This window comes from Monodon monoceros, unplaced genomic scaffold (assembly GCF_005190385.1).
Source record: "Monodon monoceros isolate NGI ecotype Baffin Bay Population unplaced genomic scaffold, NGI_Narwhal_1 Super_Scaffold_11, whole genome shotgun sequence".
Taxonomy (NCBI): domain Eukaryota; kingdom Metazoa; phylum Chordata; class Mammalia; order Artiodactyla; family Monodontidae; genus Monodon; species Monodon monoceros.
This window is the reverse complement of record NW_021703767.1, coordinates 86,910,855-86,924,356: the sequence shown is the minus strand read 5'-3', so window position 1 is coordinate 86,924,356 and position 13,502 is coordinate 86,910,855. Positions and strand designations below refer to the sequence as shown.

General features: G+C 43.6%; 1 protein-coding gene across 1 annotated transcript in view; it reads left to right on the top strand.

Annotated features, from left to right (window-relative positions):
• Positions 1-13,502, top strand: part of USP13 (ubiquitin specific peptidase 13) — a 118,166-nt gene that overhangs the window by 60,425 nt on the left and 44,239 nt on the right. Inside the window, exons 9-10 of the mRNA XM_029214573.1 lie at positions 4,761-4,832; positions 5,186-5,279. Coding sequence (XP_029070406.1) covers positions 4,761-4,832; positions 5,186-5,279 — 166 coding nt within the window. The remainder of the gene's footprint in view (positions 1-4,760; positions 4,833-5,185; positions 5,280-13,502) is intronic.

Genomic DNA, 13,502 nt, shown 5'->3' with positions numbered 1-13,502 from the left:
ACCGTCCCCAACTTGTGATGATTCGACTTAAGATCTTTTGACTTCAAGATGGTGCAAAAGTGATATGTGTTCAGTAGAAACTGTACTTCGAATTTTGAATTTTGCTCTTTTTCTGGGCTAGTGACAGGAGGTACATACCCTCCTGTGATGCTGGGCAGGGCAGCAGCCATAGCTCCCAGGCGGGCACGCGACCCTGAGGGTAAACAACTGATATGCCTACAACCATTCTGTACCCAGACAGCCTTTCTGTTTTTCACTTTCAGTACAGTATTCAATAAACTAGATTGGATAGTCAACACTTTATTATCGAATAGACTTTGTGCTAGATGATTTTGCCCAACTGTAGGCTAATGTAAGTGTTCTGAGCATGGTTAAGGTGGGCTAGACTAAGCTTCAATGTTTGATAGGTTAGGTATTGTAAATGCATTTTCAATGGACGATATCATCAGCTTATGATGGGTTTATTGGGCTGTAACCCCATCCTTTGCTGAAGAATATCTGTAATCATAAGAACAACTGCATGGTTAAAAATATGGTAAATTCCATGAGGGAAAAGGGAAGGAGGTGGTCAGGGAGGATCTCTTTGAAGAAGGGACACACAAAGGGATACTCACCTTGACTGATGAGCAGGGGGAGTGTAGACAGGGTTTTGGAGAAAAGGAGGAGCAAGTTTGAAGCTCTGAGATGCGAAAACCTTTTCAGAGATACGCATCATGCATTGTATTATTTTTATAAATTCTTACCCATGTCTCATACCTGTTTTATCATTTGATTTGGAAACAGTGTAGCTTCATCTTATCTGTCTCATGCTCCAAGATTTTTTTTTTTAACTATTGAGGGAAAGTCCTTATTGTAGGTGTTGTATAATTATTATTTCTTTTAAACTAGAATGGAAGACACTTATATTCTTTTGTTAAAAAGCTCAACAACATTTTTAGTGCTTTACAGCCTACAGTTTTTGAAAATATTTTCTACACTTCAAAGTTTGATGAACAATTAACTTTCTGAATTTTTTCTTCAATGAAAAAATGTACCTCAGGGCTTCCCAGGTGGCGCAGTGGTTGAAAGTCCACCTGCTGATGCAGGGGACACGGGTTTGTGCCCCGGTCTGGGAAGGTCCCACATGCCGTGGAGTGGCTGGGCCTGTGAGCCATGGCCGCTGAGCCTGCGCGTCCGGAGCCTGTGCTCCGCAATGGGAGAGGCCACAACAGTGAGAGGCCCGCGTACCGCAAAAAAAAAAAAAAAAAAAAAATGTACCTCATGTCTATAATTTGGAATTAAGATTTGAATCTCTCACCTGGTCTCGTTTCAAGGGTTGTAGAATTTTGTAGTATCTAACATTTTGTATTCTATTTCCTAAACATTTACTGTATATATTAGAACATGAGCAACTTATTTTTCATACTTGTCCTCGGTCTTTTGGTTCTTTTACCAAATATCACTGGGTTGAAGTACTTGCTTTTCAAACTCCTTTTTCCCCAGTGGGACTAACTCAGTGGAGTTACGTCCAGGACTGGTGTCTCCATTTTGTAAGTAGAAAGAGTGACTCACAGAAAGATTAAATGACTTATGCACAACCATGGTGTAATTCGGGAACATCAGCTGGACTCCTTGATACCCTGCCTGCCACTTGAACCCAGTTTACATTTCAAAATAATTCCGATGAGGAGCAAAATCTAAATAAACTGGTGTATGAATTGAATGACAACAAAGATGGATTGTCAGGTAGCAAAACTGTTTTTTGCTTTGAAAACCACTAGATTACAAATTGAAGATGTAAGTATTGATACTTTGAAAATTATCCAGCATTACTGCTGCCTTTTAAAAATTTTTGAAATTTAAAAATTTTATTTATTTATTTTTAAATTTTGGTTGCGTTGGGTAGTCGTTGCTGCGCGTGGGCCTTCTCTAGTTGCAGCGAATGGCGGCTACTCTTTGTTGGCGGTGCATAAGCTTCTCATTGTGGTGGCTTCTCTGTTGCAGAGCATGGGCTCTAGGCACGAGGGCTTCAGTAGTTGTGGCTTGCGGGCTCTAGAGCGCAGGCTCAGTAGTTGTGGCGCACGGGCTTAGTTGCTCTGCGGCATGTAGGATCTTCCTGGACCAGGGCTTGAACCCCTGTCCCCTGCATTGGCAGGTGGATTCTTAATTACTGCAGGGAAACCCCTACTGCTGCCTTTTAATTTAATTTTGTTGTAATAGAGGATATTCCTCATTGATTAGAAAAGGAATATAAATTACTAGCAAAATGGACTTTTCTGACATCAAAGATTTATTACCCCCTTTAACTTTATTCTTCTCCATCAACCTTGCCGGAAAGCATAAGCTTTTCACTAATGTTCATCTTACCAGTGGATTTTTTTTTGTCTTGTCAGGTTTTGAGATATGATAAAGACTGGATTGTAAGAGAGCTAATGTTTGTAATGTTTATCGTGTTGTATATTAATTAAGAATTCTTCAGTGCAACCTCTGACTCTGAATATAGTTTGGTTTATCTATTATTTGGCTTTTGGTCCATTGAAAATTTCTAAATGGAATTGTTGTTCTAGTGATACAACCAAAAGTCATTTGAATGGGACTATTCCAGAGACGTGTGCTCTGTTAATTTTTATGTTGGTACATAACCTTGGATACAAATTCCGAGTTTGTAATCAGCAGGTGCCTAGAAGTTTCTAGTATTTCAGGGATCTAATTAGAGGTCATTACTAACTGTAGTGTATCCTGGTTCTCTGCCAAGACTTTACTGCAGTAATGCCTGTTCTGTTGGGTCATTAGGTAGTCAGTTATGAAAATTGGTTGTGTGATTAAATGATATGAATATCTTCATTCAACACATATTTATCGAGTGCCTTTTACATGTTAGATGCTGTTCTAGTGCTGGAGATGCAGTCATTTAAAGTCTCTGCCTTCATGGAGATTATATTCTAGTATGTGATCTCTAGAAAGATAGATAATAAACAAGAACATAAATAAATTGTATAGTTGCAAATAGTGATTCATGCCAAGAAGAAAGTAAGCCAGGCTCAGGTGATATGGAACATGAAAGGGAGCAAGGATCCGTAGAGAGAGCGTTCCAGGAAAGAGACAGCAGGATGGCATGACCCTGAAGCAGGAGCGAGCTTGGTGTGCCCTGGGCAGCAAGAAGGGGAAATAGCTGGGGCGCTGTGGTCTGGGAGAGAGGGGTGGGAATGAGGTCGGAGAAGCAGGCAGGGCAGGGTGCAGGAAAGGACAGGGAGAGGGATCTGCTTCTGGATGCTTCTTCGTAGAGCTGTCAGGCTCAGAGAGTCCAAGCCTCAAGAGGGAAAGGTGAACAGCACAAAGCAGGGGGTGTGAAATAGGAAATGAACTTAAGAAGTGAAAGAAATGATTGTGTGTTGACATATATATGGAATCTAAAAAAAAAAAATGATTCTGAAGAACCTAGGGGCAGGACAGGAATAAAGACGCAGCAGATGTAGAGAATGGACTAGAGGACACGGGGAGGGGGAAGGGTAAGCTGGGACGAAGTGAGAGAGTGGCATGGACATATATACACTACCAAATGTAAAATAGCTAGCTAGTGGGAAGCAGCCACATAGCACAGGGAGTTCAGCTCGGTGCTCTGTGACCACCTAGAGGGGTGGGATAGGGAGGGGTGGGAGGGAGACGCAAGAGGGAGGGGATGTGGGGACATATGTATAACTATAGCTGATTCACTACGTTATAAAGCAATTATACTCCAATAAAGATATTAAAAAAATTAAAACTAAAATAATTCCCAATCTATGTATAATTATTTAAATGTAATGAATTCACTTATATGCTTTCTCTTGAAAAACATGCTTGTTCAATGAAAAAGATATTAGTTTGTTCGTCTACTTAATTTTGAAGATTGCTCTGTAGACAGACTGACAGATATGTACTCCTGGAAACAACTAATACAGGAAAATATATTTTTGACACGTTTGGAGGAAAATTTAAAAAAAAAGAAATGATTGTGTGTTGAGATGAGAGATGGATGGTTACAGTTAGACTGCTTTGTCAGGTAAACTGGTCAGAAGGAGGGCTTGTGGGCTGCACAAGGGACTGTGGATGGGGCAGGTACATCTGGCAGCGAGGTTCAGGGCACAGCTTGGGCGCCAGGCTGCCTGGGTCTACTCTGGGCTTCATCACTCCCTCTTGGGTGATTTTGGAAGGTACCTAATGCATTTGCACCCTGATTTCTCATCTCTCAAAATGAGGTAACGACAATAATCCCTTCCTCATATGGTTGTAATGAAGTCTTAATCAGGCAGTTTAGGAAACGCTTCAGAAACGGTAGTTGTTACTGCTGTCATTATTCATTTTGACGCCACCAGAACAATTCCTAACCTTACCTTTCGTTTTGGGGAAGGTAGTTGAGATGGTGTAAGCCAGTGGTCCTTGACTCTGACTACATGTTAGACTCACTTGGGGAACTTGTAAAAGATTCCAAATCCCAGGCCTTAGCTTCAGGCAGTGAAATCAGAACATCTGGGGGTGGCTCTGGCTTTCGTATTTTTTCTAGAAACTCTTTAGGGGATTCTAACTCGTACCTGGGGTTGAGACCCATTGATAGAAGCTTAAACCTTTTAGGGAGGCCCATGAATATGACTGCAGAGGTAGGAGCTCAGGAAAAAATTCTCTTCAAGTGGGTGATTTAGTGTTGACAGAAAGTCAAGAAGGTCTTAGCTAGGATGATAGCTTATTTGGGTTCTGTTCATCTCTCAGTTCCTATGTTTTGACCGTTGCTTTTCATTTTCTAGGTATGTAGGAAATCTTCCAAGAATATTTGACTACTCTCCTTTAGATCCAACACAAGATTTCAACACACAGATGTAAGTGCCCTGTTGTAATTTTTAAGTATCTGATATAGTGTTCATAGTGGTTTTCTCTGGGTTGCAGAATTAAAGGCAGTTCTCTTCTTTATTGTCTGTATTTTTAAAAGTATTCTGAAATAAGCATGTGTTGCTTTTGTAAAAAGAAAAAAATCAGTAAAATTGTAAAGTACTGAGAAAAGTTGAAAATGGAATCAGTATGAAGCAGAATCAAACAGATAAGTTATTTGTGAGTAATTGAGATACAGTGTTCCACCTAAAAGCAGCTGTACTTATTGAAATTTGTAGGTAATTTTAATATCTCTGAGGGGAAACAGCAATAACCTTTTTGTCTGTTTCTCCCTCCTGTCCAGGACTAAGTTAGGACACGGCCTTCTCTCAGGCCAGTATTCAAAACCTCCCATGAAATCCGAGCTCATTGAACAGGTGATGAAGGAGGAGCCCAAGGTATGTGTCTGGGTATTTGCCACACTGAAATGTTGGAAAGAGGAACCTTCTCAGCAAGAGCATGGATTTCCTATGATTTGGCGAATGGTGGCCATCAATTTAGCAAGCTGTCAAAATAGCTCTTTCATTTTAGGGTCTAGGGTATCTGTCTGCTCTTAAAAATCGTGGTAAGGAATAGCCAGGGTTGGGGTTTCTGGTGGCATTTGCTTCATGGATTATATGTGATTGCCATCATTAATGGTCTTTAGAAATAACATTATTCATAAAGTAGTGCTGGAATGGAAGGAATAAACATATAAAAATATAAACATTTTCCCCTCGGTAACCCAATCTTGGCCCTTGTAGTGTTTGTTCTCCTAAGCCTCAACTCTGTTTGCTAGGGTTTCTCAAGAGGCTGGTTGTTAAAAAAACAACACACATATTCCTGTCCCGCCCCTAGAGCTGAGGATTCTGAATTTCTGGGGAGGGCTGGGCAGTCCTTATTTTAACTAAGCTGCCAGGGAGTTTGTAAGCACACTCCATTATAGGAAACTCAGTTGGCCATTCAGTCACTATTACTTGACTCATTGAAAGATGTGCTTCATCTCCTAATAGCCAGACCCCCATTTCCATGTGCCTGCAGGTTGGGCCACTGACCCCTCCCTGGGCTGCTCTGTTAAGGCAACTCCAGATGGCGCCACTCGCAGCCTGGCCTCTTGGAGTGGTGCCCTTGGAGTTGTGCAGTGCGCAGCTTACACAGCTGTATTTGGCGGTCTTGCCTCCCACAGCTGCAGTCATCCTGGGTGGAATGCAGGCCCCGCTTCCCCAGCCCCTGCTCTGCCTCCAGGGTACCTTGTCTTGACTTAGTGGGCAAGTTCTTTCAGTTCTGTGTCTCAAGTGTGTGACCTCTGTGCTCCCAGCTTAAGTCAGTCATCCTTGACTAATGCCTGCAGACTGAGAGCAAGAATCGAAAGGGAGTAAGTTCTTTTTCATCAGGAAGCCAATTAGTTGGGGAAATGGAGCAAACAGGAGAAGAGAGACTAGGAAGGGAACATACAGAGGCAGTGTCTGGGGGTGGGGAGAGGGAAGTGGGTTGTGAGAGGGTGGAGAGGGATGTAGACATTCTGAGGGCCAGGCCTGGAGATCAGAGTGTCATGGCCAGGCAAACCTAAGTCCTCCAGTGGCATTGTTATCCAGCATTGCAACCATGAGTCCCTTATCCACGCCAGACAGGAAGACCCCCAGTTGGGATGCAGTTGAGGTGGTCTGGGCTATCAGGTTATCCAGGCTTCTTCTACCTCTGAGCTCCTGTGGAACTTTGAAGAGGTGATGGTGAAAAAACTTGGCCCCAAATGTTGTTTTTGATCACATTTATCCTGGGTGTGCATCCCTGTCACTTCTTGGGCCACTCTTGGGGCAGAGTCCACCTGCCCTGGTGGAGGAGACGGAGACTAATTGGGACTCGGGAGCCTGGCTTCCTCTCCTGCCTTTGCGAGGGATCTGGAGACTGGGGGCAAGCCCCGTAACCTTTCAGTCTCAACCATCAAATGGAAGATTGGTCTTGCTGGCGGTTGTGAATAGTGCAAGTGTGAAGGTTCCTTCTCTAATGTAAATAAAATCTGTGTACAGTACAGGATCGTTGTGCTTTTGGAATCTCCTCATTTGAGAAAATGGGAAATGAAAACTCATCAATTTAGCAGTGTTTGGAAGGAAAATTTGGTTTTAATATCACAATATCCTTTTACATTAGAAAAAAAGTAGTTCTTATATAAGTCATATTCTTTATTGAGTCTGTGAACAGCTGGGGACCCTAGTCCCCTCCCCACCATTAGATTAGCGTGGTAGCTGTGTGATCTCCAGGGGTCTGAGGCTTGCCCTGCCCTGTCTGGTTCAAGGTGTGAAACCCGGCAGCACTTGGACCATATCTGTCTTGCAGGTGTGTTTTGCTTGCACCTCCCCCCCTCCCCAGAATCTGACTTTCCAGCTTCTTTTAAACACTCAGAGCCTCTGGCAGTCCCAGGCCCGTGACAGCAGTGGCTGGAGATGAGTAGCAGCTCTCCCTTCATACAGGACACACTGTCCCCAGCTGGCCCCAGTCCCTTTGTGATTCGTGACCTGGCTGGTACGCTGGGTATTTGGGTATGTGACCCTTGATCTAGATGATTTGTAAAGTCCTTTCCCTGCTCCGACATGCCAGGATCAGTTGGGTCCCTTTAACATTCAGAATGAGCTTGAGTTGACCGTATGATTTTCTTTGTGGCCCTGGAGGTGCCAGTTTCAAGCTGTTACTTGAACAGGCAAGTAATTCATTGTAAAATCTCCACTCCTCTTGACAGTGGAGAGAATTACTTTCTGAGGCATCAGGATTTTCACTGGCATTTGGTTTCAGAGAAACCAATTTGTGAGAATCTTTCTTCTTTCAGGTCTCAGGAGTCCTTTGGTCAGGTGGTCTTGTCCTAGGTCTCTGGTGTTTGTGTCTTATCTTGTAGATGAGCCTGAAATGCTCCAAGAGATGAAAGAAGATGTGCTGAAGCAAAGAAGAGGATAGATTACGAAAGAATGTGTGGTGGAGGGGAGAGAACACAGAGTCATGTGGCAGGAATGCTTTTTTACAGGGTCACCACCAGAGATACCAATAACTAGCATTTCACAGTGCTTACAAAAGGCCAGGCCCTTCCTGTATGTTCACTGATGCAGAAATGGATGCACAGAATCCTAACCTAAAGTTACAAAGCCAGGGAGTGGGAGAGCTGGGGTTTACACCAGGCAGTCTGGCCCTGAGTGTGTGCGGTATTGACCACTGCACTGTCTTGCTTCTCTAACAGTTGTTCCAGTACTTGTTTCAGGCTCCCAGTGCCTCAGTGTGTAGATGCTGGTAGGTGGATGACAAAAGGGGCTGCTTATATTAAAAAGAATGAAATGATGCCATTTGCAGCAACATGGATGGACCTAGAGATTGTCATACTGAGTGAAGTAAGTCAGACAGAGAAAGTGAAATATAGTATGATAATCTGCTTACATGCAGAATTTAAAAAAAAAAAAACAAAAATACAAATGAACTTATTTACAAAATGGGGGGGAAGGTTGGGGGGAAGGGATAGATTGGGAGTTTGGGATTGACATGTACACACTGCTATATGGAAAACCAACAAGGACCTACTGTGTAGCACAGGGAATGCTGCTCAATATTATGTAACAACCTAAATGGGAAAAGAATTTGAAAAAGAATAGGTACATTTATATGTATAACGGAATCACTTTGCTCTACACCTGAAAGTAACACAACATTGTTAATCAACTATACTCCAATATAAAATAAAAAGTTAAAAAAAAAAAAAGGGGTTGCTTAAAGTTTGCGGAATTACTAGATAGCCCAGTAACTTGGGCTACTCACATCTTGGGTCATTTCTAAAATATATACTTCTGGATATTAAGTTGCTCTGCTAAAGACCAAGGTGAAATCTAGTTTTTATGTATGCATGCTTAATACATATTTCATCTATAAAAAGGTTTGCAGTGTTTTTTGGGGGCACTGCCATTTCTGTATAAATTTGTTGAATTGATTTTTAAAATTAAATTGCATCTATAGTAGCTAAAACCTCCTCACTATAAAAGGACACTTTTTCTTCTTCAAAAAATAATATTCCTGGGCTTCCCTGGTGGCGCAGTGGTTGAGAGTCTGCCTGCCAATGCAGGGGACACGGGTTCGTGCCTCGATCCAGGAAGATCCCACAGGCCGCGGAGTGGCTGGGCCCGTGAGCCATGGCCGCTGAGCCTGCGCGTCCAGAGCCTGTGCTCCGCAACGGGAGAGGCCACAACAGTGAGAGGCCCGTGTACCGCAAAAATAATAATAATAATATTCCTGATCTTTATGCATTCTAAGACAGTGCTTTCACACAGTTTAATGCTGAATACTCCATAATTTATTTCTCCTCCTGAAGATATCACATTATTAACAGTTCTTATTCCGAACAAACTGTTTCTTAAGTGACAGTTCATTTAATTTCCCATCTAACTAATCCTTGACACAGAATTGCTGGTCTCAGTTTTTAATCAACATGATATAACCAGGGTTCTACTTCCAGATGATGTAATTTTAGCTCCAAACATAAGAACTTTGTTTTCACTAACCTCCATTTTCCTACTTTGGGCAAATGTAACATTTCTAACTCATCTTTTGAAATACGAAAAATAGCTTGGGGGAATACCCTCTGTTCCTTTAGCTTAGGAGATTTGGGGTTTGGACGTGAGTTAGGAATTACTGGTCCAAGGTTTATGGTTTAAGGTTAAAAATTGAAATCAGCAGATGACATACACCTGTGTTTGGGGAAGGCGGAGATGCATGTATTTTTTTTCATTCCTGTGATCTTATAATGTAAGCATCTGTACAACCGTTGCTCTAAAGTGATATAAAGTCTCATCTTGCTGCTTGTTTATTAATTAAAGCATTAGCCTCAGAGGCATATGAGTGGACACTGGCTGGCTGCCTTCTTGGTTGCAGTGTTAAACAGAAAGTCCTGTGTGAGCATTTGGGAAAGATTCTGAACATGGTAGTCCTCTCTCCAATTTTAGCTGATCTGTTTTGCAGTTGCTGATGGAGAAAGTAAGTACAGCACCCTATAACTATGACAGGTTCCTTAGGTGGGTGCTATTTAGAAGACTATCTGGGGCTCCCTCTTATAAAGTTAGTTGTCAAGACTAGCCTTTGCTTCTGGGGTCCGAGGGGCAGCTCACAGCAAGAGCGAGAGCTTCCTGAAGGCGGGTCTGATTCTTGGTCAGTTTGATCTCTCTAGCCTTGTTTGGTGATGGGCCTGTAGGGGACACTCAGGTGATGACACTGACCCAGTGCCAACCAGGAAACATGTTATTTCTTTGATTTACTTCTTTGGTTCTTGTTTATTTATTTTGGCGGTGCTGTATGGCTTGCAGGATCTTAGTTCCCTGACTAGGGATTGAACCCGGACCACGGCAGTGAAAGCACCAAGTCTTAACCACTGGACTGACAGGGAATTCCTTTTGGTTCTTATTTAGGCTTTTTGGTTTCTTTGAAGTAACTGCCTTATTCTAGAGCCTGACCTTTTTAAAAAAATTATTTAAATATGCAAATATGCACACACGTAGAGAGCAAAGTATAATGAGTCTCCATGTACCATCATGTAGCTTCAGCAGTCACCATTACTGCCAGTCTGGTTTCATCAGTCCCTCCTGAACTCAATTTTTCCCTTCCCTCCTCCTTCCCTTCCTCTCCTTTCCCCGCAGTATTTTGACACAAAATCTAAGCATCATCCTTTTCCCCTGTAAATATTCAGTATGCACCTGTAACTAGAATGCCTTCTTTTTTTTTTAAACATTAATATCATGTTGAAAGTTGCTTAAAGTGTTACAACAAAATGTATCAGCCAATACCCAGCCCATATACAGATTTTCCCTTGCAGTATCAAAGACATCTTTTCAGAGTCCCCCTCTTTTTGCAAGCTATTGATTTGTTGAAGGAGCCGGATCATTTGCTCCAGGATTGCTCTAATGATTGCTTCTTTGAGGTATTGTTTAGCTTGTGTTTCTTACGAGCTGGAAGTTAGATCTGGAAGCTTAGTTAGATTCAGGTTCATTTTTTTTATAGCCTGATTTTCTATCAGACATGAAGCGAACATAGTAATAGTTGAACATGGGAATTAGTGAGACCTCCCCTCAGAAATCAGAGATAGAATAGGTGTGGGATGTGGGTGCAGACAGAGGGGTCAGCTGATGGTTAGGCATTAAGTGTGGGGAGGCCGAGTTTGACATAAATCCAACCCAGCTGTGAGAGCCAGGAGCTGGTCTGCTGTGAGATGTGGGGAGGGAGAGGCAGCATCTCTCCGGTTAGGAAGCTTTTCAAATAACTTCTCAGTGACCATCAATTCTCAAGCTATAGGTTGTCTGTTGCACCAGGGATTAAGCAAGGTCAGTTGAGGGAAAACAACTGAAATGGGCACCGAGAGAGAAGAGGCATGGGAGGGGAATGAATGAGGCTGGGCTGCAGTCCAAGTGCGGGGCTGAGTCTCAGGAGTTTTCACCAGGGTCTCCATTGAAACGTCTCCTCCCAGCTGTACAACCACGTGGTGGCACAGAGCAGCAACCAGCTTTTCAGAATTTGTTTTCAGCAAGTTAGTAAACTTTTCCAAGCAGCTGCTTTGAGGGGGACTGGCAGCCACCTCAAGTTCCAAGCATAGCTTGTTAGAATTAACACCAGCAGCAGCCGGCAGTGAGTGTGTGCTTATGTGCGTGCCTAAGCCGAAATGCACAACACGAATAGGTGTATTCCAAGCGGTGTCTCTGCACTGCCCCGAGTGAACATGTCATTGCTGGCCTGGCCTGTGATGTTGGCCCCAGGGGTGCGTGGGTTTGAAGAGGGCTTGCCCAGAGTCCAGACAGTCTACTCTTCTCAGCAACTGGTAAGAGGGACTCAGGGACATCAGAGGTGAGAGCTAGGCACACGTGTGCAACAAGCAGTATTAGGACACAAGAGAAACAGAAAGACAGATGGATAAAGAGAGGCTGCGATTGACTTCTCTAGTTGTGTGATCCTGGGCCAGTTACTTAACTCCTCTTTGCCTCAGTTTCCTCATCTGTCAAGTGGAGAAAATAATAATAGTAATCACCTCATGAAGTTGGGTGATTTAAGTAAGACGCATGTATAAAGTGTTCAGAACTATGCCTAGCACCTAGTAAATATTCATCCAGGTACCTAGAATAGTGTCTGACATTTTATAACACTCGGTAAATTTCTGTTGAATGAATGACTAAGTGTTAGTCATTACGCAGATGTAAGGCATTATTTTTGCATGCGTGTGTTGACTGATACCATGTAGATATACATCGGCATTGTGATTGGAGAAAGTTACAAACTTTTACATTCCTTTCGGGAGGTGTATGTGTGGGTAGTTAAGCTGATCATCAAATATATATTGGTCTTCACTTAGCCCTAGAAGCACATCTGAAGCCTCGTGTGTGTGTGTAAGCTGGTCATTTATGTACAGGTTCCAAGCCCTCAGATGCTGCCACTTTGGGGAGTTCTTCTCCCAGAGCTGTCAGCACTGTTTCAAGTCCTCTGCAGTGTTCCCTAACGTTTGTTATAGATACATGTTGTCTCTCATCATGCCCCCACCCCGCCGTTGTCTGTCAGCTCTTGGAGGGCAGAACCCCCGATGTGTTCTACATGAAGGAGGTGGTTGGGAAATGCTGGATGCCTAGCTCAGATATATTTTCAGCAGGACAGGAAAATTCACCTGAGTTTTATTAGAAACGTTGCTTAGAACACATGTGTTGGAGAGATTTTATATGTAGAGCTGCCCTGTGGCGGCAGGGAGATAGCTGTTGGAGTTTTCCCATCACCTGTTACATCTGACTGTGTGATTGTGCACACCTGTCATGGCCTCTAGACCCTGGGCATTGACTCTGGTGTCCAGATCTCAAAGAAGTGTGAGACAAGGCCTCTGCCTGCCAAGGACTGCAGTCAGGCTGAGGAGACAGGCCAGAGCGGGCTGAAAGTTAAAGGAAGTAGAAGGCATGTTGTGCTATGCTCAGTGATGGCCCAGAGAGCAAGTTCTCTGGACTTCAGAGGAGGGGGAGGTGGCCTGGAAGCTGAGCCTGTGGAGATTTTGAGAAGTGGATGCACCTTTGCAGAGAGCACATGAGTTACTTCTTCTGCTTGATTGGCAAGGGGAGGTTCGTCTCACTGAGGCGTGCTGTGCTACAGCTGCCGCTCTGGTTTTGCTGCCGAGAGCCTGGAATTGGGATCAGAACCTGGAGTCTGGAGTTCATTCTGGTTCTCCTCTTTGCTGGCTGCGTAATAATCTGGTCGTAAGACCACTTTCAGTTGACAGACCTTTGTGGCACTTCTCTGCAGTTCTCAGTTTCCTTAGCTGCAAAATGAGGATGATGGTAGAACCTTCTTCATAGGGTTACTGTGAGTATTAAACGAGGTGACATGTAGCACCATTATTAGGTGGAAACAGCTTTATCCTGAGCCCACCTCTGTCTTTAAAGGTGATGTGGAGCTTCCACTCTGCCTCTTCGGAGTATCTCAGGCAGAGTGCCTGGATTTCCTGCAGAGTACAGCGTTAAAAAGCCCAGTTCAGGGCTTCCCTGGTGGCGCAGTGGTTGAGAGTCCGCCTGCCGATGCAGGGGACACGGGTTCGTGCCCCGGTCCGCGAAGATCCCACATGCCACGGAGCGGCTGGGCCCGTGAGCCATGGCCGCTGAGCC